The sequence below is a fragment of the Balearica regulorum genome, chromosome 14 (assembly GCF_011004875.1).
Source record: "Balearica regulorum gibbericeps isolate bBalReg1 chromosome 14, bBalReg1.pri, whole genome shotgun sequence".
NCBI lineage: Eukaryota > Metazoa > Chordata > Aves > Gruiformes > Gruidae > Balearica > Balearica regulorum.
In genome coordinates, this window is record NC_046197.1 from 20572012 (window position 1) to 20594435 (window position 22424).

A 22424-nucleotide genomic window follows, 5' to 3' on the forward strand; every position below is an offset into this window, starting at 1 on the left:
ATTCCTCATATTTAGACATCACAGCCAATAAATTTAGGTAGAAATCCTCTTTTCTATTTGTTAACATGAGGTAAATTCTATTTTTAAAGTTATTTTTCTCTCACATTTCTCAAAGCTATCTTCTATAGCAGGTTTCCAATTTCCCTAAGTAGTTTCACAAGAGATGTAAATGATGTTCACAAACACATTTTGAAAGTACACATGTAAACATTTCATGGAATTGTTTAGGTTAGAAAAGACCTTTAAGATCATGAAGTCCAACCGATACAGAGACAGACATATAGCTTTCATCATTTCGAAAGTCCTGAAACCTCCTTGTTTAACTTAGTGTCTGAACTGGACAAACCAAGTTCTCTGACATTTTTACAGATTCACAGATTCAGAGCAAAACTGACCCTAGAAATATGGCAACTTGAACTCCATAAATCAAAACAACTGTATTTCTTCGCTGTTAGGAGCAGGGCAAGAGAAGAGTAGTATCTATTCTTGATTTTTTGAATTATATGAACAAATGTCTCAATCTAAGTTATTTAGAGAAAGGTATTACTGAAAGATATATCCTTCACTCAGGGAAGAAGAAACATGTTTCTTTAGAAGGCAGAAAGTTGCAACCTAGGCTTTGACACTATATTTCAAAATCCTGATAATATGATAATTGTGAGGAACAAGTATATTTTCCAAATCCCAAGTTATTAACAAGGGAGTCTGAGTCTTCTCACAGAAAAAGAGCTTGGTTAAGGAATTTGTTTCAAGTCAGCTGCGAAAATTATGGGTATGCAGAGTCCATTACTATGGCTTTAGTCAAACTTCTCCGGTGAAGTGTTTGATCTTAAAGGTTTTCTCCAACCAAAACGATTCTATGATTCTGTAAGTTGATATTCCAAGGAAGCCCTGAATGTTTTTCTGAATGAACCCTCCTACCTTTTTCATTTGAAGAAGCCGCCGCCTTACTGACCCTTGTATAATCTTTGCATTTAAGATAACTTAAAAAATCATGATTCACAATGTTTCCAAGGGGATTTACAGCAGATGGGCATTTTACGGAGAGGCGGGACACTCTTCAGCATTGCACAAGCCGGTGCCTGGGGCTCTGGAGCGCTACGAGACTGAGCGAGTCTTTGCTCATTTGAGCACACTGGCGCATAAAAAGGTTAGAAACTGCAGACAAAGGATTTTCGAAGATGGAATCAAAAATGCTGAAGAAGGAGGACAATCTGAGCAGAGCAGGAGGCAGAGGTGTTGGGGGAATCAGAGGCGGAGGGGAGGTGTGAGGATCGGAAGCAAGGCGAGGAAGCGGAGGCGGGGAGTGGCGGTGAAGATCTGGGTTGGCAGCGGGGGAAACACGCCGGGAGGTGAATGGGGCTGGTGCTGGCACCAGAGAAACTGAATCACGAGGGCTCTGAAGCACCACGAAAATAAGAACTAGAACAAGATGGCTTTGGCCGCCCTGGGTTCCTGAAGAACAGCCTGTTTGCATGAAGAACCGCGTATAAATAAACACTTGCTGTCCCACCTTCATCCTTCCGCTTGTCCTCTAGTTCTAGTCTTTGCTGAAAGAAATACACTTAATATTGATTTTCTAGATACTGATACTTTCAGTTTCTGTGACTATTTCTGTCAAAAAAGGGTTTCAGGCTAAAGACTGGATAACCAATGTGCAGAGTCAGCTTGATCTGTATACTAACAGGTGCCTGGCAGCTATTAATAAAAAGGATATTGGAGAAACAAATTCTTTCTACGTATGTTCCTAATAAGAAAAATGCCTGTAAGAGACAAAAGCAAATTATTTGTTCCTTGACACGAATACTGGAACTAACAGATCCTGGAAGAGCTCCTGAAAACATCCACAATATCTAATCGGAAGTATCAAGGTTGGGATAACCTATGGAACAATAAAAATGAAAGTGGAGGTAACCCTTCAGGAATTGGTTGCAATTTTTCAGCAACAAGCCAGCTTACATTTTTAACATTAATACAGTTGATATAAGATGTGGCAAGTCGCATCACTCATTAAAAGGAATTACTGGGTTGATTTCTCCATGTATCAATACTTCCATGATGCGTTTAAGCTTGAGGACAGGCAAAACCATCACTGTGACATATATCCAGTTGCCATACAATACTACTTCTGAGGGATATCCAGTGTCCTTATTTTACAGGACATCATCTGTAAAGATACAGATGATTATTTGCTTCAAATCAAGTGCCTGGCTCTAAATGGGACTGCAACTCCAGAGAGAAGCGGAGAGCCCAAGCAGCTCAGTGCTTTGCACTTCAGCTCATATTGTCTCGTCATACTTCAGAAACAGGTTCAGCTTCCCACAGAACGGACATCCTTTCCCCCTGGGACTAGCAAAAACTGCAGAATGAACTTGACTTTTCCGATCCCTCTGAGAGGCTCTGCATTTCCATGGAACTCCTACTGCATCCAGCGAGCTGGGAACTGGGAGAAAGTGCTTTTTCTGAAAGACTGAATGGTGGCTCGTCTGTCTGAACAGCCCTCCCTCGGCTCGAGTGAAACCCAGCTTGCAAAAATCCTAGCAGAAAATGGTAGTCTGATTCACTCCAAAACACCCAGGAACGGCTGCACGAAGAAGGCACGAGACAGGAAGTGCCGTCAGGTTGCAACTAGGAATGACATCGTTTCAGAGGAGAGGAATTGCTATCCTTTCAGAGACACCGACAATATACCCCGACTTTCCTGCATCTCTGAGACCGGAGCAGAGCGCCAGACATTAAGGTACAAGCTAGTTCATTACAAAATGGCTACTAAGGCAGCCCCAACATCACAGATTGCTTATTCTGCTATACACACTACAGGTTCACATTCAGTTTTCCATCATCTTTATTTTCTAGAACGATTTTCTTCCTGTGATTAGAGAGAAATCTCAATGACCCAAACCCACACGCATGTTCCTGTTCTCTAGCTACGTGTGGACACGTATGTAATATAATCAATATTGTTTATAGGAAATATCGTAAAACTATCATAATCTTGCATACAAGAGATTTATCAAGTTTCACATATGCTTTGTGAACAAACAAGCTAACATTAAAAGTAAAAATCACAAACTTTACAAGTCTAACAGATGCAAATATCTATATACAAATAGGAGAAATAAACAAAAACAACAGTGAAAGAAAACGAAAGAAACAAACAGCAAGACAACAATACATCCTTTTACGCTGGGAGTGAATGGGAGCATTTTATACATGTAAATGGAATCTATGCTTCAGATAGTCACACCATTATCAATGCTACTTACTATGAAAAGATGAGTGGTATCATGGATGGGATTTTCCAGTAGGATTCTAGCAAAGACATGGATTCCAGTAAGATTAAATAGACTGGTTTTGAATGCAGATGATATGTATGTGGATTTTGTATTTTAAACAGCAAATTCATCAGGACACGTCTTACCTTCCACGGCTCTTTTGAAGAAGACTTTGCAGCTGCCACACGTAAGAACACCATAATGACACCCAGAGGCCTCATCAGAGCACACAAGACAAAGCTTGGGAGGTGGTCCCGTAGTCGCTGAGGTCGTGGATGGAGAAGAGCTTACATCTGATCTCATTCCAGGGCTAAAAAAAGGCAGAAAAATACTTTTTATTAAGATCTATGGAATGTTGGCAAACATAATACTTGTAATGGCAAGGAATGGCTCCCCTTTTCCTCAATATTATGGCTCTGCACAGAGTTCACGGCACTCCCAAACAGTTAACCAGTGAATTTTGTAAGACGAAAGGAAAGCTGTACAGATTTTTCACAGCCTATTTGACCAGGTCAAGATTACTTCCCCGACACATCTCTGAAGCCAAGTTTCTTGCACAATTATCCTAGCCTGTAAAATTGACTCTTAAAACACGCTCTTATTCCATATTGTTTTCATTACTGTGACATTCCCTGCAGTTTGCATGGAGTCCTACAAGACCTTCCTTTCCAGTATCATCACAGTATCCTGCTGGGATACTATTATGCAAGAAGCTGTGCAAATTAAGCCATATATTGATATATATTTACAGCAATAAATGATCATTTCATCCCAGCATTTTAGGAAAAGAATATCTATTCCTAATTTCAGGATCTGGTTTTCCTATGTAAACATACAGGCCATCTACAAATGAAGGGTTAGTTCTTTAACAAAAAAAAAAAATAAAGCATTGTTAGAGCAATAAACAACCTATCATAATCACCTTCAAGCTGCTTCTAATCACAAGGGCTGGCCCAACAGTGGTTGTGCTGAAGTTCAGAGGCCAATCTCATTCAGAACGTGTAAACAGCAGCCACAACCGACACATTTACCTGTCGAAGGCTGCCTCGACACCTCCCGTTGTAAGGCACGCTCTTGAGTTTATTTTCACAACGTTTTAAACTTTTAAAATGCAATTTCTACACTCTATGCTTAACAAAGTGATTTTCACAGCAGAGTTCCAGCCACTTTCCAGATGAAGCTGGAAAATAACACTTTTTTGTTTTTTTAAAGACCTTGTGCCCTGATTCAGAAACTCTCCAGAACATCCATGCTCTCTAACGGGGGCTTAGCATTTGTACGTGGGCTGGTTTTTGCATGGAAAATTCCTTTTCCTCTCCTCAAGAAAGTCTGACCAGATTTGGTCATGCATTTTAAAAAAAACCAACGTAGTTCTCAAACATTCACAAACCCCTTAAAATTCCAGCCCAAATGAACACACACTGGGAGGCTTTACTTTTGAAGAGGTCGCCTCCATATGCCCCATCCCCAGCGAGCAACTGAGAAATGGCCCGTCCAAGTGATTCCAAGGACTTTTGCTGTTGTGTTTGCTCGTACCGGGAGGAGTTAGGCAATAAAAGCAGACCAAGGAGCGGGAATCCTACCGCTCAAACCCAGAGGGATAAAAGTCAAACCAGAATAAACATGTCAGAGAAGTCCACACTTTGACAAATATGGGACTAGAGGGCAGAGAAAAGGGAAAATTATTTGTGTTAGGGGGAAAAAAAAAAAAAAAGAGACAGTACAGGCACGCAAAGACCTAAGGTACATACAGACCTCCCCTAAAAACCAGAGCCTGACATGAGATAGGGGAGAAGGTGACCTAAGCCACAGCAGAGAGGGCTGAGCAGAAAAGGAAAGCACAGACGAGAACACAGCAACAGCTTGAACATGCTGGAATAGCCGTGGGAAGGGGGAGAGAAGAATAAGACCAGAACAAGGGCGGTGTGAAGCTTCAGCAGGAAGGGCTGGCAGTGGCAATGAAGAACAATGACGCAACCTTGAGGAAAAAGGGCAGAAAAAGCCCATCCAGGGAAGAACGCTTCCTTCCAGAACTTGAAAATGAACTCAAATCTCTCACATCGCTCCTTTGCGTCCAGAAAGTATTTGTGAAATGCTGCAACCCTTCTTCCACTGTTACTCTACAAAGAGGCTGACAACCATCATTAGCAAGTCTGTCAACTAAAGGGGCAGTCACCAACAGACTGTCATCCTGTTTATGATCTATACGATGGCTTTTCTGTGTTTTCTAATTAATTTGTCTTCTTTTAAAGAGCAGAAAGCTATAATAAAATAGTAATGTTGCACAATCCAGCACTCAACATCCAAGTAGCGGCACAATGTAATCCAACCCAGTTACATTTATTTCATGTCCTTACATGCACACATCTTTAATTACTCATCCTAATTTCCGCACAGCACCTCTGCCTTCTTCAGAGCAGAGGTGCTCTCGGAATGAATATGGTGAGGACGGGAGCTGCCATTTGCACGGCTCCATCTCCTCTGGCGAGGGAACGGGCCGACAGAAGCTAACAGCTACGGGCCTGCAGGAAAAGAAACCTCACGGCCAAGGGAGCCGAGGATTCAGATCTGCTGCTGCCTCGTACCACAAAGCTGTGTGTGACGGCATGTGGTCAACACAACCCAAACTTTTCAGAAACAGGCAACTGGCCCAGTAGCTACTTTTCTTATACTAAAAATGTCAGTTTAAACATTGAAATACCAGCTGGGAGCCTACGATTTTAAATAGGGAACATATAACTTGAGAACTTCATTTCATGGAAATGATTAAAACCAGAAAGAGATGGAAATATCTCTCTACGCATAGTTTTGAAGACAGCTAATTTAGATACAAAAATTAAACTCTTTATACCTTACAAATTTCTGACAAAAGCGTTTTTAAGGAAACATTCATTAACTGTCATCGAAACTACGGCAGGGCCAAACATATTCCACTGGAACTTTTCAATCACCTTTAATTTTTAAACAGGGCTCATTTTCTGTACCAATACCACAGAAAATGTAATATGAGAAAGAAACAGATGATATGACTTACAAAACTAAAAATAAATTATTACATTGATTAATAAAGCAGTAGCCAGCAATCTAATCTGGGCTTCTGGCATATCTTTTCAAGCCTGGCTGTATCAGATAAGGCCAATATTTACTAACCGTGTGGAGAGCTGCCAGACTCTGACAGGGGCCTGGTTGTGTAAAACACAATTTTGCTTGCCTGAAACATGGAGACCAGGAGGGATTATAGTGCATAAGGAGTCCTGCAAGAGCTACAACAAACCAGCTCCAGCTTTAATATACATCTTTTACGTATAAAGCTATACAAAGTAAAAGACAAATAACCACTTCCTAAGGAAGAGGTAAGGGAGGGAAGTTACACTCCGAGATAGTATAATAATAATAATAATAATAATAAAAAAGCTGCCTTTCAGCTATTTGCAGAAATGTTTTTAAACTCAACAAAACCCTAATAAACTATGATTCTTATCTAAATAAAAGATAAAGTCAAGAAGCACAGATGAGAGAGGAAAAAAGTTCCAAATTTTAAAGGTTCCAAATTTGTAAAAACTTCAATTAAATTTCGTTTTGGGAGGCAAGGTGTTATTTGTTTAAGGGTACTGAGCTCCATTCCTATGTACTTTCAGAAACTATTTAGACATAATGTAATTTTATTTGTTTGTATAGATACATTTATCCTTTCCGGTCACGGAAACATATGGGGTAAAGAAAAGAAGATGCAGCTAGGGTATTGAGCTCTGTAGCAATCGAGTTGTTTAACCAAAGCCATTTCTGTGTTAATCATTTACCAGAGATTTTTCAAGCCAGGCTCAAGGTTCAAGCTGTACTAAAGCCGGGTGTGGTAACGCTGATGGTGATGTGAATTCTCCCTTCTCAGGGTGCCCGTCCACCCGCGCTCCACGCTCCGCCGGCGAGGCAGGCAAAGCCGGGCCATCGGGTACAGTGACCATCAAACCCACGGCCCTGCAGTCAGCCACCAACAGTCGAGCAGAAAGATGTGGCAGATAGTGCCTCGCTCTTCTGAAAAAACCTTCCTCCAGCAAAGCGGTTCGTGACTGACAAAAACATTTGCTTTTTCCTCTTTCCACTTTCTTCTGTCTTTACAGCAAAGAATGTAAAACCTCTGTGACACAACACAGAATATGCACACTCCCAGATGGTATACTAATGTTATAACATTATTTTAAAAATATACTACCTTCCTGTTACTTTACATTATTAAACAAAAAAATCCCTAGTGAGGTAATGGAGCTGCAACTAAAATTATTCCTCATTTACAGTATACGACCGACAACTCCTTACCAACGAATGAAAGCTGACACGATCAACCTCAATCGATTTTGTCCAAGACCGTACCCAGCCCGACTGCTCTTCTGCTGAAGAGTAAATTCTTTTTTTAAAATGCAAAATAAATTAGCACCAATAGCAAGTTACACACATGTGCAATGAGAAGAGAACTTGGTTAACAATTTAAAAACTGACTGTTTAAGGGAAACGGCTGCAAGCTACAGAACAGGAGGAGCAGCGTCTTGGGAAACCTACGGGGCTGCTGGGCAAGGAAGAGCTGTCACTTCAGCAATTGTCACCTTTTAAAAACCATCTACTCTGAAGAAAAGTTCAGGGAAAGGCGTAACACAAGGTTTTTCAGACAGAGACAACTAGGTAATTCCCTGGTGCTATTATAAATTACAAAACCAGAACACTTGCAACTGGCTCCTAAAAATCTGTCAGAAAACGCTACCCATGTCCACCTGCCGACTCTGAGGAAAGAAATAGATGCAACATGTCTAGGGTTGGGAGAAACAGCTCAGAGTTTGCCTGTATTTATTTTGAATAATCTTTTGATAAGACTATGCATTTTGCTCCTACTTCTAATCCAAAGCTTCCCACACCCCCAGACCACAATACGCTGCATGCCATCAGTCCTGGTCCTCCAGCACAAGCCACCTTAGCACTGAGCTAACGTGGTCTTAAAAGCGAGTTACTTATCTGTATAAGCAGTATCACCAAACTAACAGTAAAGAAACAATTTTCAATGTCATTGCCATCTGGGCCTCATTCTTATCTTCTAGCAATGAGAACAATGTAAACACTCAGCTGCATTCACCAACTGATTACATTTTTTGAATTGCATACTTATTTCTTTATTAACTAGAGAAACTACTAATTATCTTTTATCCCCTCTTAGGCAGAAAAGTAGTTTGCAGTTCAAGCAGGAAAAAAATTTAAGCCAAGGCTATTGACATTATACTCGCCATTACAATATTACAATACAAGTATATTTGCCAATTGAAAATCATTTCAAAACCACATTTTGCTGAGAACCTGAACCACCAGTTACGATGGTCTCTTCTGCCACTCGCTTAAGTTTAAAGAGACTGAAACTGGTACAAGCTGGTAAGAACCACCATCCTCCTCACCGGCTGCCTGCAAACGATGCCGGCACACACGCAGCCTTTGGTCTGTCCGGCCGCCACCGCGGGTGCGCACACCTCGACCACTGCCAGCGGCACTAACCACGGCCACGTACCCCAAGTCACACGTGTCCCGGGGTGCCGACTCAAAACGCTCCTGCTGACTGCCCGAACGCACCAAAAAACCCCACAAAACCACAAGCAAGCAAGCAAGCCCCCAAATACCTTAAGAATAGGTAGGTTTGGTATAAAAGTTTTCTTTCCCACCTGAACTGCTTTGGAAAAAGCGCTGTTCTTGATTGGTAAAAGCATGTCCCCAGTGATGCCGTAATAAATTAAAAATCTCTTACGGATTACGGTGTGTACCAAAGCCTGCGAATAAAAGCATCCAGTATTACTGTTTTACAGCCCCACCAAAAGCCAAGATGATTAACATCATTTCCTTTATCACGCACCCTGATAAATGCCGTATCATGACTTGATAAACCAGGAAACCAGATTTTGAACTAACGGTCTAGTTCTGTGCACACGCCTGTAACACGACCAAGGTAACACCAACATGAGGAATGTCCCTCCCGGAAAGGCCATGGCCAGATCTGCTTCACTGCTGCACACAGAAACCCACGGCAGCGAAACATCTTGTTTTATAACCAGAATGGCAGGTAGCATCGAGCCTCCTCCTGACACCATCTCTACATCAGGATAAGTTTTATCACTAGCTTACAACGGAGTACTGGGATTCTGATTCACAGAAAAATGTAAAATATGAGACATACCTAAAGCAGCAAAGTCTCCTAATTAACCTCTCCATCTGCAGAACAACATACGGTTTACCATCCCTTTAAGACAACTAAAGCAGACTGTAGGATTCATTGTTTTGGATAAAGGCACCGCAAATACCGGAAACGTTTTTGCTGATGTTTCCAACAGCTCGGTACACCCTAACAAGGAACCGACCGAAGTACCCAGGCTGAGCTCAGAGCAACAACGTCACTGCAGCTCACACTGACAAGAGGCGTCACACGTATGCATTATGGAAGATGTTCTGTGTGAAACTATGCTTCCAATTAGCAAACAAAAGAAATCGGAGCGAATACCTTTCCTGTAAGTACTGTTGTATCCAACCAGTCAGACCTCGGCGCTGGCAAGTTTTGATCCCCGCGCAGCCCACAGGCCGTAAGAACCACCTGAACCACAAACCTAAGCTCTGTCCTCCCTACGTCCGTGAAGAAACAGGATTTAATTCGAAAACCCAGTGCACGTAAGCTCTGAACGTACACAAGTCCTGCTTCCCCGAGGTGCGGCGAGCCCGGGCCCCAACCCCCGGCACTCGCTGGAAGCTGGCAGGGGCACCAGCAGCCACAGCACCGGCACCACCACCGGCCACGGCTGCTGGGGAAGGGGCACGCTCACGCCGGACACGGTGTGTGAACGCCGCGACCCCCACCACCCCGCGCTGATACGATCTGCCGCTCCGGCGAAGCAGATAGAGTTGTACGTGTGCAGGAGAGCTGCAATGACAAATCCGTGCTGTTCAGAACGGGCTTCATGGGGAGCTTGTGTCTTTCTAACGTCAGGGAGGGGCAGCAGGGACTGCCGTGCGAAGCCCTGTTGGTTCATTTCTCATAAATTATACGCTATTAAATAAAAATAAACCCTGAGAGTGCAGGCAAACGTCTATAGCATGTTAACAGCATAACAATTTGCAGAGATTCCCGATCTAGCGCAAGGGAAGTAAACTCACCGTGTCAAACAGCGTGGGTTCCCGATGGGCATCGGGCTCTGCTCTCTCTCGGAGGCTGGACGCTGCTTACCCCGGCACCCGCGGCCGAGCGTCCTGCCGCCGGCGACCCAGCGCTCTCCGTACGTAACGCACCAGCGCCGGGCAGGCTCGGGGAAGCCTCCGGCAGCTCCAGAGCCACCAGCACCAAAGACACCCCTTCTCCCCACTCCGAAATGGCGTCCGCTACCATTTTAGAGCTCACACAGGAGTGAGAAAGAAACACTAACACAAGTGAGCGACGCGACTTTTTTTTCTCTTTTGGATAGTCTCCAGAACGTAAAGGTTTCAAGGGCACAGGCAAAGCTTTCTTGGAATGGATAAATGGTAATTGATGTTGCAGCTGCAACCTTAGCTAGAGCTCTTGGGATTTCAAATGTACTACAGCCCTAAAGTATTTATGACCAGAATATGATAATTAAATTATATGTTCTAAACTTTTACATTTATTGCAGTGCTCCAGCAATGCAGCCAAAAAGTCTTACCTTCAAGGGTAGGACTTAACTTCTATATGAATCAATTTATGCATGTTTTTCCAAAGGCTGTGTTTGGTTTTTTTCAAATTTCATTGTGCATCCCTTGCTTCCTTAAATAAAGAGGCAGAAAAAAGAAGGGCAAGACATAAGCTAGTACCTTTATACTTAAATAAAAACTTTACATAAAAATATGGAATTAAATCATCCTGGGCCATCTTAACTCTTTACGTTTGCTGGATAACAAAACATGCATTTGATCTACGTATATTTACAGACAGGTTGTGGATCACCTGAAAACTTGACTTTCAAGAACTCAGTCTCGCAGATACGTCCAGCTTTATACGCATACGTATGCACTCTGCGTTTACAAACGAAGGTGCAAGCAGGTGTCTCTGCAAAAAGAGACCCTAATTAGGAAGGCTGCAAGGCTAATATGCACGCAGTAGAAGAAAGCTTATAAATCTAATTAGAATTTGATTTATGGTTTATTTTTGTTGTGGGGTTTTTTTTTCCCCATTTTAAACACAACACATGAAATCGTTCCTAGTCCATTCATCTCTGACTGCAGCAAGCACCGCTTCCGATCTCAGCAGCTACCAAGGTATGTTTGACCTGCGGGACACTTTCTTGGAAGCAGTTTTAGTTTTCTGAACCTTGCAAACTAACCAAGAGCCAACATACCCACCAAAACGGCGTTATCTTAACACAGGTCCTTTAACATACTAATTTCATTTGCTAGCCCACTGAATTCAGCGAGACAGCAGAACTCTTGTGCAGAGATACTCTGCCGCTATTAGAACAGACTCGTGAGCTTGGATCTGTCACGTTTTAGCTTATCCTATGTAGTCAGCCTATATCAGAAAAGTATTTTAGTCCTTATTACAGCACCCTTGTTACTCTTGTACCAGGAGAACTGAGCTTAAAATATTAAACAGGATTCATTCCATTAATGACCTCAGCACCAGCTACGTACATTGCTCTGGTCCTCTTAACGTGAATGCTGGTGCCAATCCCGGGACTGCAGCCGCAGGCTGCCAAAGCCACGCTGCTAGGAGAGAAGGCAAGAGACATGCGGGGAGCTGACTAACCTACGCGGAAAAATGTTAATGGTACTGTAAGAAATGCAGTAAAAGATTAAACTAAACTGCAATAGTCATAGAACAGGTATTTTAGAAGCTGTGGGGTAATAGTTGCATAGTCAAATTAAGTCATAAAGCTATAAATAAATGTAGACTGGTAATTAGAAAGTTCATTTCTACTATTTTGAAAAAAATCAAGACTCTTTTGGTGCCAGTGTAACCCTCTATCAGTAATCCTGACTCTGTTTTTTATGACTGTGTACACACAGACTTACTCAACGCAGTTTGTGCTTTTATCAGCACTGTGTAACTATTTTCTGCTTTGCTGAAAAACACAATTAAAAAATAAAATAAACACAATTAAGAAAGTAGAAACAAAACCTTAGATCTGAGGAGGAGGAGGGAAAGATGGAAACAGGGCAGGAGAAGCAGAAAGGAATGTTTCTTCCTCAATTCTCTCTACAGCCCTCCAAGAAAGCTCTGTTCAGAAGCGGAACTGGCACTGGAAGGAAGTCGGGATGGTGCACAAGCTCCATTTCCTCGGCGGTCTGTATGAGCCCTTGCACAATGCATCTTTACCCTTGGCATAGGCGTTCACACTTTTTTCTCAATGAAAATAATACATTTACATGTGGAGCAGTTTATTATGGAATATTAACCAACGTGTTGCGTTCTGGGCTCTGCTTCAGTGGAAATAGATGGAGAAGAGGGACGGGGACGTGTGCCAAGTTTAGGCTTTGGCCTCAGTCCATTTGATGTGGATCCAGGATGACTTGGTTGACTGTTGAGTCATAGGTTGGTTCAATCGACATTATTTTACATTTGACTAGTTATTGTTCTTTAAACTTTGAACAGGAGTCCAGAAGCTCAAAAAACACCAGTGAACCAAAAAGAAAGGGGCCAAAGCAGAGTTTAAACAAGATTCTCAAGCAAGTAAAATCCTCTCCTTAAATGACATCTACTTTTAGCAGAGACAGCTAAAAATCCAAAACTACCTCACAACTTAAAAATTTTCTGTTCTATTACCAAAGATCCGTAACACCCAATATTAACTTCAAAATTACTGAAGAAGTTCTGAGATCTCCTCCTCCCCTCATTAACATAAAGCTGGGAAGGAAGGAAGGAAGGAGAAGCAAACCTTTTCCCCTCCAAAGTAAATAAATCAGTGAATGACTACTATAATTTAATAGATACAACAGTAAAATATGCTGGAAATATTAGATAGTCAATGTGCATACTGTTAATTCACTTCAGAATTGAAGTGAAAATAAAAAAAATTTAAAACCCTAAAGTTACTGTTTCAGAACTGAAGGTAGACTTCTATTCAGGGTAAGAAGCCATAAATACTATTGGTCTGTGTTTTCAAAGCATAGGCGTGTTTCACGTGGATGTGATCAGAAATGAACTTGTTCTACAGACACAGTGCATTTAACAGAAATCCTTAGTGAAGGTTGATTCCTCTTATTTTCAGCATGTCTACTCGACTCATTCTTCCCCACTCCCTTTTCCCCCAATTTCAGATAGCAGGTCTGTTTTCAGTAGGTCTTGATCCCCTCTGAGGGAAATTCAATGTTCTATCCACGTGTTTTCAGAAAACTGATCAGCAGCTGTAGAACCAAGGAGAGGAAGAGCTTGGGCTGTCTTTAATAAGAGAAATGCAGGGCGAAGGGAGGCTGGGCTTTGTTACTATAATCAGGCAGGGAGGGAATCAGCTTTCATAACAACTTCCAAGAGCACGAAAACCAGACAAAAAACCCAATAAAACCATCATATCCTGGGTACTTTGCTGGAAGACAAATATACTTCTGATGATGTTGAGATCTTAGTCACAGAGGAGGACGACTGCAAGATGCTCTTCTCAGTGCTGAAGGCCAGAACTGAAGTTCAGCGCCAACTTAGGACGAAGAATTGTGTAAGGTGCTACCCCTGATGCGCGTGGATTATGTCCCCCATCTATTCATGAGCAGTGACTTCACTTGAAAGGATAAAGATTCTTTTTTTACCACATTAGAGAGAGAACAGTAATTCTTGCAGGCAAGATAAGGAACAAATTCAGAATTCTTGATGACTTAAAAATCAGAAAGTTGCTGAAGGATAAAGCACTGTGATGGCACGCTGCTAGGGTCCCCATGGGAAAGGCTGAGACCTCCCACTCCAAGCACCACCAAAGGGGTTTCTTTCATGTTTTATGTTCAGGTTTTGGTGCATTTTATCCTTCATACCCAGACCTGTGTGCGTACACGATAGAGCTTAAAACCGGTCTGAAAGATATTCTCCAAAGTCTCACCAACACTTTTCATGCGCTTAATAAACAATTGCAGTTCAACTGGCCTCTGACGCATTGGATGCAAAGAATATATACAAAACTGCTCTTCCCCACACAGGAACAGGAAGAAAAGCATGTAATAGGTTTGTCTATTGACAGAAAATCAGCAATTTAAACTTGTGTACTATTTTCAGAAGGACAAGCCACAAGTACTACCATAGACCTGTAAGATGTGTACAGCTATTGTATGTCATTTTCATGGCACTTGTACGTCAACTTTATTGAATTATCTAGTAGACTGCTGTAATTACTTTTGTCAACACTGTTAAGCAATCACAGATACAATTTCTGCTATAACGTGCATACACAGTAGGTTGTTATCTGCTTTTATGTCCACCTGGCATCCATGTCACACACTCAAGACTATCAAGATGTTTCATCACATCCCCCTTGCTGCACATTCCCAGACTTTACAAGCACTTCTTGTCTTGGGTTTTTTTCCCCATGATAGTTTTAGATCTTGCCTTCTTTCTCTCTCCTGGGTTTCTCATATTATTTTATCCACTTTCCTCCGTCCTCTTCCTCTACCCCTCCCTGTCAGATGAAGGAAGCTCTATTCCTTCCTTGCTGAACCTCACACGGTTTCCTGGCCACATTGTTCATCTCTGCCTCTTTGTGTATTTTCTCTTCCTGAGCGGCACTGGGAACCCCTCCCAATTTAAACTCCATCTGTAAACTTCATTAACAGGCTGTTTACCTCTCTCACATAACTACCACGAAGGTGACTAGGCAGATAATCCTTGAGTCTGTACACACCCTCTCTACACCATCTCTTTTCTCCGAAAGCATCTTGTGCCTTCCAGGCTGCTCTGCGCATTGTGGAGTTATTTCAGGTTTGAAACAGTGGAACTCCAACATTCTTTCAGAAAAGTATTAAAAACTTTCCTGGTGAGAACCTATGTTTTGCTTTCCTGAATTTCACTGCTCATTACTCCTAGATCCACTCTTATAAAGGTCCTGGTGACCATTACAAATCTTTTAGAACCCATCACCATCTATCAGTACCTTTCAGTATCTCTCACTAAACAATTTGGTCACCCGGATTCGCTAGTAGGTCATGGTATCTCAAACAGAAAATTTTAACTGATTGTAATTAACTATGGACATTGTTCAAGATTTACTTAATCTAGTATATATTGCATTCATATCTGCCACAAGTTTTTAAAACATTGCTGTTGAGTTTACGAAGTCTGTTTCAGTAAGGGAGCTGTAGTATTCCTTACAGAAAAAGCTGTTTACTATTGAAACAGTAGTCAACGAAATATGAAATAAGGCAGAATTCACTGCATGATGATTTTAGATCATTCTGCTCACCACCTGAACAGGTGTTTAATTCCACTTTTAAAGATTATGTGTTAGCCCCTTATAGGTCCTTACTTCCTTACAAAAGTTAATTATAAAGGCTACAGAGAACACAGGTATTTAATCCATTTCTCATATCATTCCATGAAACGAAACAACGTAAAAATATTGCTTTTTGAGCTGCAGCTAGGAAGGGTTTCAAAGCACAGAAGGCACTGTACGAACCTGAAAAGAGCATACAAGAGACAAAAATCTGGCAAAGCCAAAGACACGGGGTAGGGAAGAAAAAAGAAAAAGGGAGGTTTATCTGCCAATTCCTTCAAACATTTCTGTTACCTGTCAGATGAAGTGTCACTCAATCCTACCTCTTAAAAATATTTACATAAAGCAAAGGGAAAAAAGAAAGATCCGTGTCAATCAGACATTACTGAATTACTGAGAAGACCCCACTGTGGCACAACTTTCATTTCCCTAAGTCTTAGCTTCATAATCTGCCTTTGCAGTGGCGAGCCCCGCAGAAACCCAACCACCGGCACTCAGCCTCCGCGGTGCGGACCCCACAGAAGTGCAGACAGTCATACAGACAGGAACAAGCTTTTTACTCCAAGATGTTTGCTGTTACGGTTTTTGGTGAGTGAGTACACCTTCTAGGAAGAAGCCAGTAGAGACACGTTTCCTGCCCTGATGGACACTTGGCAGCAGCTCTTCACCCAGCCCGTACCGATGCCCGGTCCCTAGGCATGCTAAAGGGAGATGCACCGAGACCCTCGTGCAGTGACCAAGAGTAGTCCCTACAAAGATCAAATTCCTTTCCTTATTAATAGCTGAACCTTGACCTGGAACAGAAACCAAAAGGGAAAACCTGAAACTACGTCCGTATCTGTAAATCACAATTTACAGATTGTGTAAAAATGATTTTTTTTTTCCTCATAATGCTAGTGTCCAAATCTCTAATTGACTTACATGCTGCACCTCTTGCTGCCCCTCAGCATCAGTTCTCTGGGGTCTGGCTTCGGCTTGTAAGTAAAGTCCATAACTGATACCTGAACATACAGACTGAGTTTAATAGAGATGCTGACATTCAGAAAATCTTAATTTTTCAAATAAAAAGCACATTATGGTGCTTTTCCTTTATCTAAAACACAACATTCTGATTTTAATTAAGCATTTACTGCATCTTCAAGAGACACTGATCAAATGGTTCAGCAAACCTCAATGCTGTACAAGATTCTCTCAAAAGCTTTTTTTACCCTTGTAAAGCTTTTCTCAGACTCATGGAGCTTCAGAGAAATTAATTCAATAACAAAAACATCTTTATGAAACAGGGAAGTGGTTAATCTTTGCTTGAGAGCTTGAGACTGACGCAGCACATAAGCTTCCAAACATGTCAACAAAACCAGGGTTCCAAAACTAGAGGGCAGCCAGGATGAGCCTGGACCCGCAGAGCACTGCGCGCTCAGTCCAGATTCTCAACAGCCCCGATAACATGTAATTACTGCAGGACTATTTTTAAGGTGAAATAAATAACTGTATGATCAAAGACTCATATTATTTCCAGTTTGTGCTAAACTTTGTTAGACTATATAGTCTTTGAAGTAACGACCAAGCCCAACATTTCTATCACTTGCGTTTCATCTGAGAAACATTAAACAAAGGTCAAATTGACAAACAAGAAGTTTGCTAATAGGAACAAACCGAACATTGATTGCACACTTAACTCTTTGTTTCAGTAAGCTCTTCTTAAAGCCACGCTTGAGCCCACATTTAAAAAGGGATTCGCTTTGCGGCGTTCATGACTGCACATGCTGTCACGCAGCGAGGTGTCGGCGGGAACCTCTGCTACGCTGTCCCTTCCCGGGAGAGCAGAGCCTTTCGTTCAGCTTGTAGCCGTCCCACCGCACACGCAGCGGGGTGAGCTTTCACCTTGCCTAGGGAAGTTTCCTCAAGCTAATATAGTCGTGACAATGTAATAACGGGATCTAGCTGAGCGAAACAAACCAGACTGTAAAAGTTAAAGTAATATCTGAATCGTGCAAAACAGACACAATCTTTATGTTTCAGTGTCTCAAGTGGCTGACTTGTAAAATGTAACTGAGATGGTATCAACAAATAAACCACCACCACAGAAAATGAAAAATAAAAATAACTAAGAATTAACACATCCTAAGAATAAAAGTTTAAAAAATAAAAATTTAGGGTCAGATTTACAGTCCAAATTAACTTCACCTAACCTCAGGAACCAAAGCAGGTACTAATTTTAGAAGCATCACTCCAATGAACACTTACCTAGTCAATACAGAGAAACACTAAACAGCAAAGAGTAATTCAAGCCTGTTTCTTCGCCCCACTGCCTAATGTGGAAAACTGAGCTTTGGATAATTATGCTCTTAAATTTGAGACCTCAGCACACCTAAATTTAGATGGAATTAACCAAGGCCTGAATATAAGCTATACTCAAATTGATATGAAGGAATTATTTTCTTGAGTTTCATATTTTCTTATTTCTGATGCTGAAGGCATAATCATTATATATAGTTTTTCCTACCTGTAATACAGATTTTCCTGTTAACTTCTATTCTGCTGCTCAAGATGTAAGAATTGATTCTCCCCGGTGTTGACCCTATTCTCACTTCCCAGGGGCTTCTAAAACTACGGATGCTCAGGACTCCCTAGTTCCGGAAGGAACGCAGAGCAAGCACCATGAGAGAAACATAATAATTGTCTCTAACTGATAACACTAACACAACAAACCCACCAACTTCTATTATTTATGCTACTTCTCTGTATTTTGGAAGCTGTGGTGTTTCAAAAAGCTTGGAACCGTCACAACTTAAACCATTTTTCCACTGCAACAATCCATAAAGAAATAACAAACAGAGCCAAAGGTCTGTAGTTTTTCATCTTAGTTGTAGAAGGCTTGAGTGAGGCCAAGAACCGGAGATAAGCAGGCCAGCCTTTTCAAGGAGAGAATGATAAGTGTTTCCCTGTATTGCTTATTCTTGCAATTTTAATCACAAGTCTTGCAGCATCTGGCACTTTTTCCTTTAGCTCTGCTTAAGGGCTTACACTTGTGAGAATCTCTCGTTTCTCAGAAAATCTGTACGGAGCTGGAAAACGTGTGAACTGAAGGGTTAAAAAGGCAAAGCTGCACATCCACTTGAGTACTTTTCAGCATCTCATGATTAAGTCGAGCCTCAAACCATGGTGCTGGTAGTGTTTTTAAGCTTTAAAAGAAAAACTTGAAATATTTTAAGGACTTTGATGAAGGAGGAAACAAATTCCACAGCTCATGGCTAACACTGCGTGAGAAATTCCAGCTCCAGAGCGACCGAACACGCTGTTAACGGACCACGACAGCTTAACGACCAGACTCGTACGTGTGGCTGTGTACATGCGCATGTGCCCCAGACATAGGTGCAGGTATTTTCCACACTCTGTGTGTTATGGGAATATAACGCGTTCAGAGGCCTGAAGCCCTAGAGAGATTACATATTGCAGAGCCTGGCAGAGGACTAATTACAGCCTTAACTGCATCCCGTAATGCCTGTGCTCATCTTCAGCTTTCTTCCCCTAAAAGCCCTATGGACATGGAACAAACTGATCTTTACTGCTCTCCTACTGCAGCACCAGTAGCTTTCTTACCCGTGAGAGCACTGTAAAGTCAGAAATAACGGAATTTATTCTTTTCAGACTGACTTTTTCTGTTCAACATTTTTTAATAAAGCCACCAAGCAAAAAACCCCATAGTTTCATAAATATTACAGGGACTGTCATTTGCACAAACCAAGGCCTTGAAAAGACCAGAGAAACCACTAAGTAATCTTAACTTGATGGTGGAGATGGGAAATGGACTGGATAAGCTTTAAAGTGTTGAAGTGTTAAAATGGAAAATTAATAATGAAGAAAACCATTCAAAATACTGAAAAACAGTTTCTACTAAGTATTATTGCTTTCCAAAGCAGCCTTTAAATTCAGCCCTGAGTTACAATATGAGAAGAAAGTTTTCACACACGAGTTTAAAGGAGAGCTTCCTCGCACCCTTCTCACGTAAACCAAGCATGGTACTTCATGTTTATTCGAGGAAACTGGGAAAGACAGCGCCTCCTATAATCAATCTTCACTCTTCTAAAAATCTCTGCTATTTGATTTTCCAAGATACAGAACGCTGGCTCTTCCTTAGACTCTCTAAAGCCTCGCAAGAACCTCAGAAAACGCACCCGACTGTTAATATCCAGCATTTCAGTTCCTCGCCATCGTTGCCCAAACGAGCGCGACTACCTCTCTTCCTTGGCCGCTCTGCTACCCCCAAAAGGCAAAACCAGCCCAGTAGTTGCCAGAAGTGCCACTGCTATCACAAACCAGCATTACTCGGGTGAAGATAGTCTTTGTTTAAACAGATATACACCTATGCAGATCACAGAGATAAAATTAAGCTGGAAATAGGGTTCTATAGAATAAGTAAATTAACCACAAGAATACCTGTGTTCCTGTTCCAATTGTATTGCCAAGGCATCCTCTGATTTCTTTTTGCTCTCAAACTAAATGCCAAGAAGAGAGATTCTATCTAAGAGTGCTGTTTAAGAAACAATTACTGTAAAGTTCCCTGTAAAAGCAGATTTACTTTAACACCCAGTCAGTTATAATTCCTTGGTATATGTACCACTGGGTACATCAAAATAACCTGACCGTATATTTATCTCAGAGTAAAGAATTAATGAGCTGGAATGAATAACATACACATTGTATTGCTGCCTTCGAAAAAATCCTTGTCTGTTCAAAGAAGGGAGCCACAACCATGAGCCTCAATCCACATGCTGAAGCTTTCCTATCACAAGTATTTTGTTTTGGAACACGCGAGCACATTTTGAGGGGGGGGAAAGGAAAGGGACGCGGGAAAGGAAGCAAGTTTGCTGGCAGATCTTTAGCATAATTACACAGGCAAAAAGATCAATTACAGGCATTCATTCAATCTAATTATTCTCCAGCTTACAGTGTAGACATATTTAACTTAACATTACATAAATTAGATCACTCGAATATTGGAAGAAATCTAGCTGCACAAGTGCGAAATGCCAGGTTGTTCTGGCCAGACGTGTCCTGGTACCCAAGTGCTTCATATCACGTTTTGAGTCATCTTCCCCTACCTCGTAGTTCAAAATATACAGAAAATACATTGTAAAAGGGGATTTTCAAAGCTGTGCATAAGTGGCCGAGTGCCAGCATGGCAAGGCGCTCCCCCAGCATCCTTTACATAGGGAGGGCTAGCCAAGAGCCTGGGTGTCCTCAACACCTCCCTCTGGGCCAAGCACAGCTTTCACAAACAAGGAATGTCTCAACTAAGGCAAGCAAATTAGTGCAAAGCTGCTCCACGATTAAAAAAGAGTGAATTTCAAGATCAGCCACTTCTCAGCCCAGCATTTGCAAGACTGTTTCCTGAAGGCTTCTAAGCAAAGGTCAAAAGCTTCCTTCCAAAATGCTTAAGACCCAACATCTGAGTAGCTCTACTATCTTTCCCTAATTTTAATATTTAGGCTGGGAAAGCTATTTAATTGGAGGAAAAAAAGTTTAATTTTTTATATTTGAAAGGAAAGGAAGTGACCAACTAAAAAGGCATTCTTCTGAGCCTGAATGCAAGTCACAAGTTGCAGGATAGCTGGAGGCCAGCTGGCACGCAGCCCATTTACAGTAAGTTGTTTACTTGTTGTCTAACCGCTGATAACTGCAGAGAGTGGATCCACCAATCCGAAAAAGAACTAAGTTTTCTGCTGAGAGAGGAAGGAAGAACAAAGCAGACAACGATAACAACATTCACCACCGATGGCTACTACAGTCAGTTCTGAATCAGGTTGGGGCTTTTTTAAGAGATGATTAAAAAAAATTTAATGTAAAATTAAAACCCTTATGCATCAAACAAGGCAAGACTATTTAGATACAATCAGAAATTGTATTATTAAAGAGAAACAATGCTGCTATGCACATATCCCCTATTTAAAACTCTAGCTTTCAGGGCTCTGTACTCCTCGAGCGAGTACAAGTACAAAGCACGTGCAAAACTGAAGAAGATACGCACGTCACAGACACTGAATTCCTTCTAAGAGCTCTCAGTTACTTAAGACTAAGTTTAACCTTGTGATTCAAGAGAAAAAAACCTGCTGATGGGTGCTTGTACACATTCCAAAAGCTGAGAGGCAAGTAGAACTGGCCGCACGCACAGTGCTCTCCCGGCACCTTTCCTGAGCAGGAAGTTTTGGAGTCGCAGCCCCCTCGCCCAGGTGTGTGCCGTCCTGCCGGCGAGAGCCGCAGCCTTGGGACGGCTCCGCAGATCCAAAAAATAGTACTAACGCACGGATATTCTGTTAATAAGCCCAAAAGGCATCAGAGATGTAAAGAGAGAGTGAGAAGAGGTTTGATCCCCCTTCTGTTACCCCTTCACAGAAGAGCAGGCGCTGCTGGGCTGCGTTTGCTTCTGCACTTGCTGTGGGTCAGCGCACGGATCTCGCTCCCGTGGTCGCACCAGAGACCGCGTCTTGGTGGGGAGCTGACAAGCAGCGACAGGCGATATCCACCAAGATATCCACCCTTGCTTTAGATGGGCAGCTACAAAAATCAGAGTTTGTTGATAAAAAAAGACTTTATTCTAAACCATCTTTCATAACAAGACACACTAGTCTTGTCCCACATGCTGGGACTGACCAACAGGCTTCGAATCCATGACTCAAAAGGTTTGTCTTACATTTGCATGTCTAACTGAGACAAGACC

At 41.8% G+C, this 22424-nt stretch overlaps 1 protein-coding gene across 4 annotated transcripts in view; it reads right to left on the reverse strand.

Annotated features, from left to right (window-relative positions):
- NR3C1 (nuclear receptor subfamily 3 group C member 1) overlaps positions 1-22424 on the reverse strand; it is a 66707-nt gene that overhangs the window by 21670 nt on the left and 22613 nt on the right. For all 4 annotated transcript variants that reach the window (XM_075767043.1, XM_075767042.1, XM_075767040.1 and 1 more), the window contains one exon: positions 3422-3585. In XM_075767043.1, the coding sequence (XP_075623158.1) occupies positions 3422-3585 (164 nt within the window). The remainder of the gene's footprint in view (positions 1-3421; positions 3586-22424) is intronic.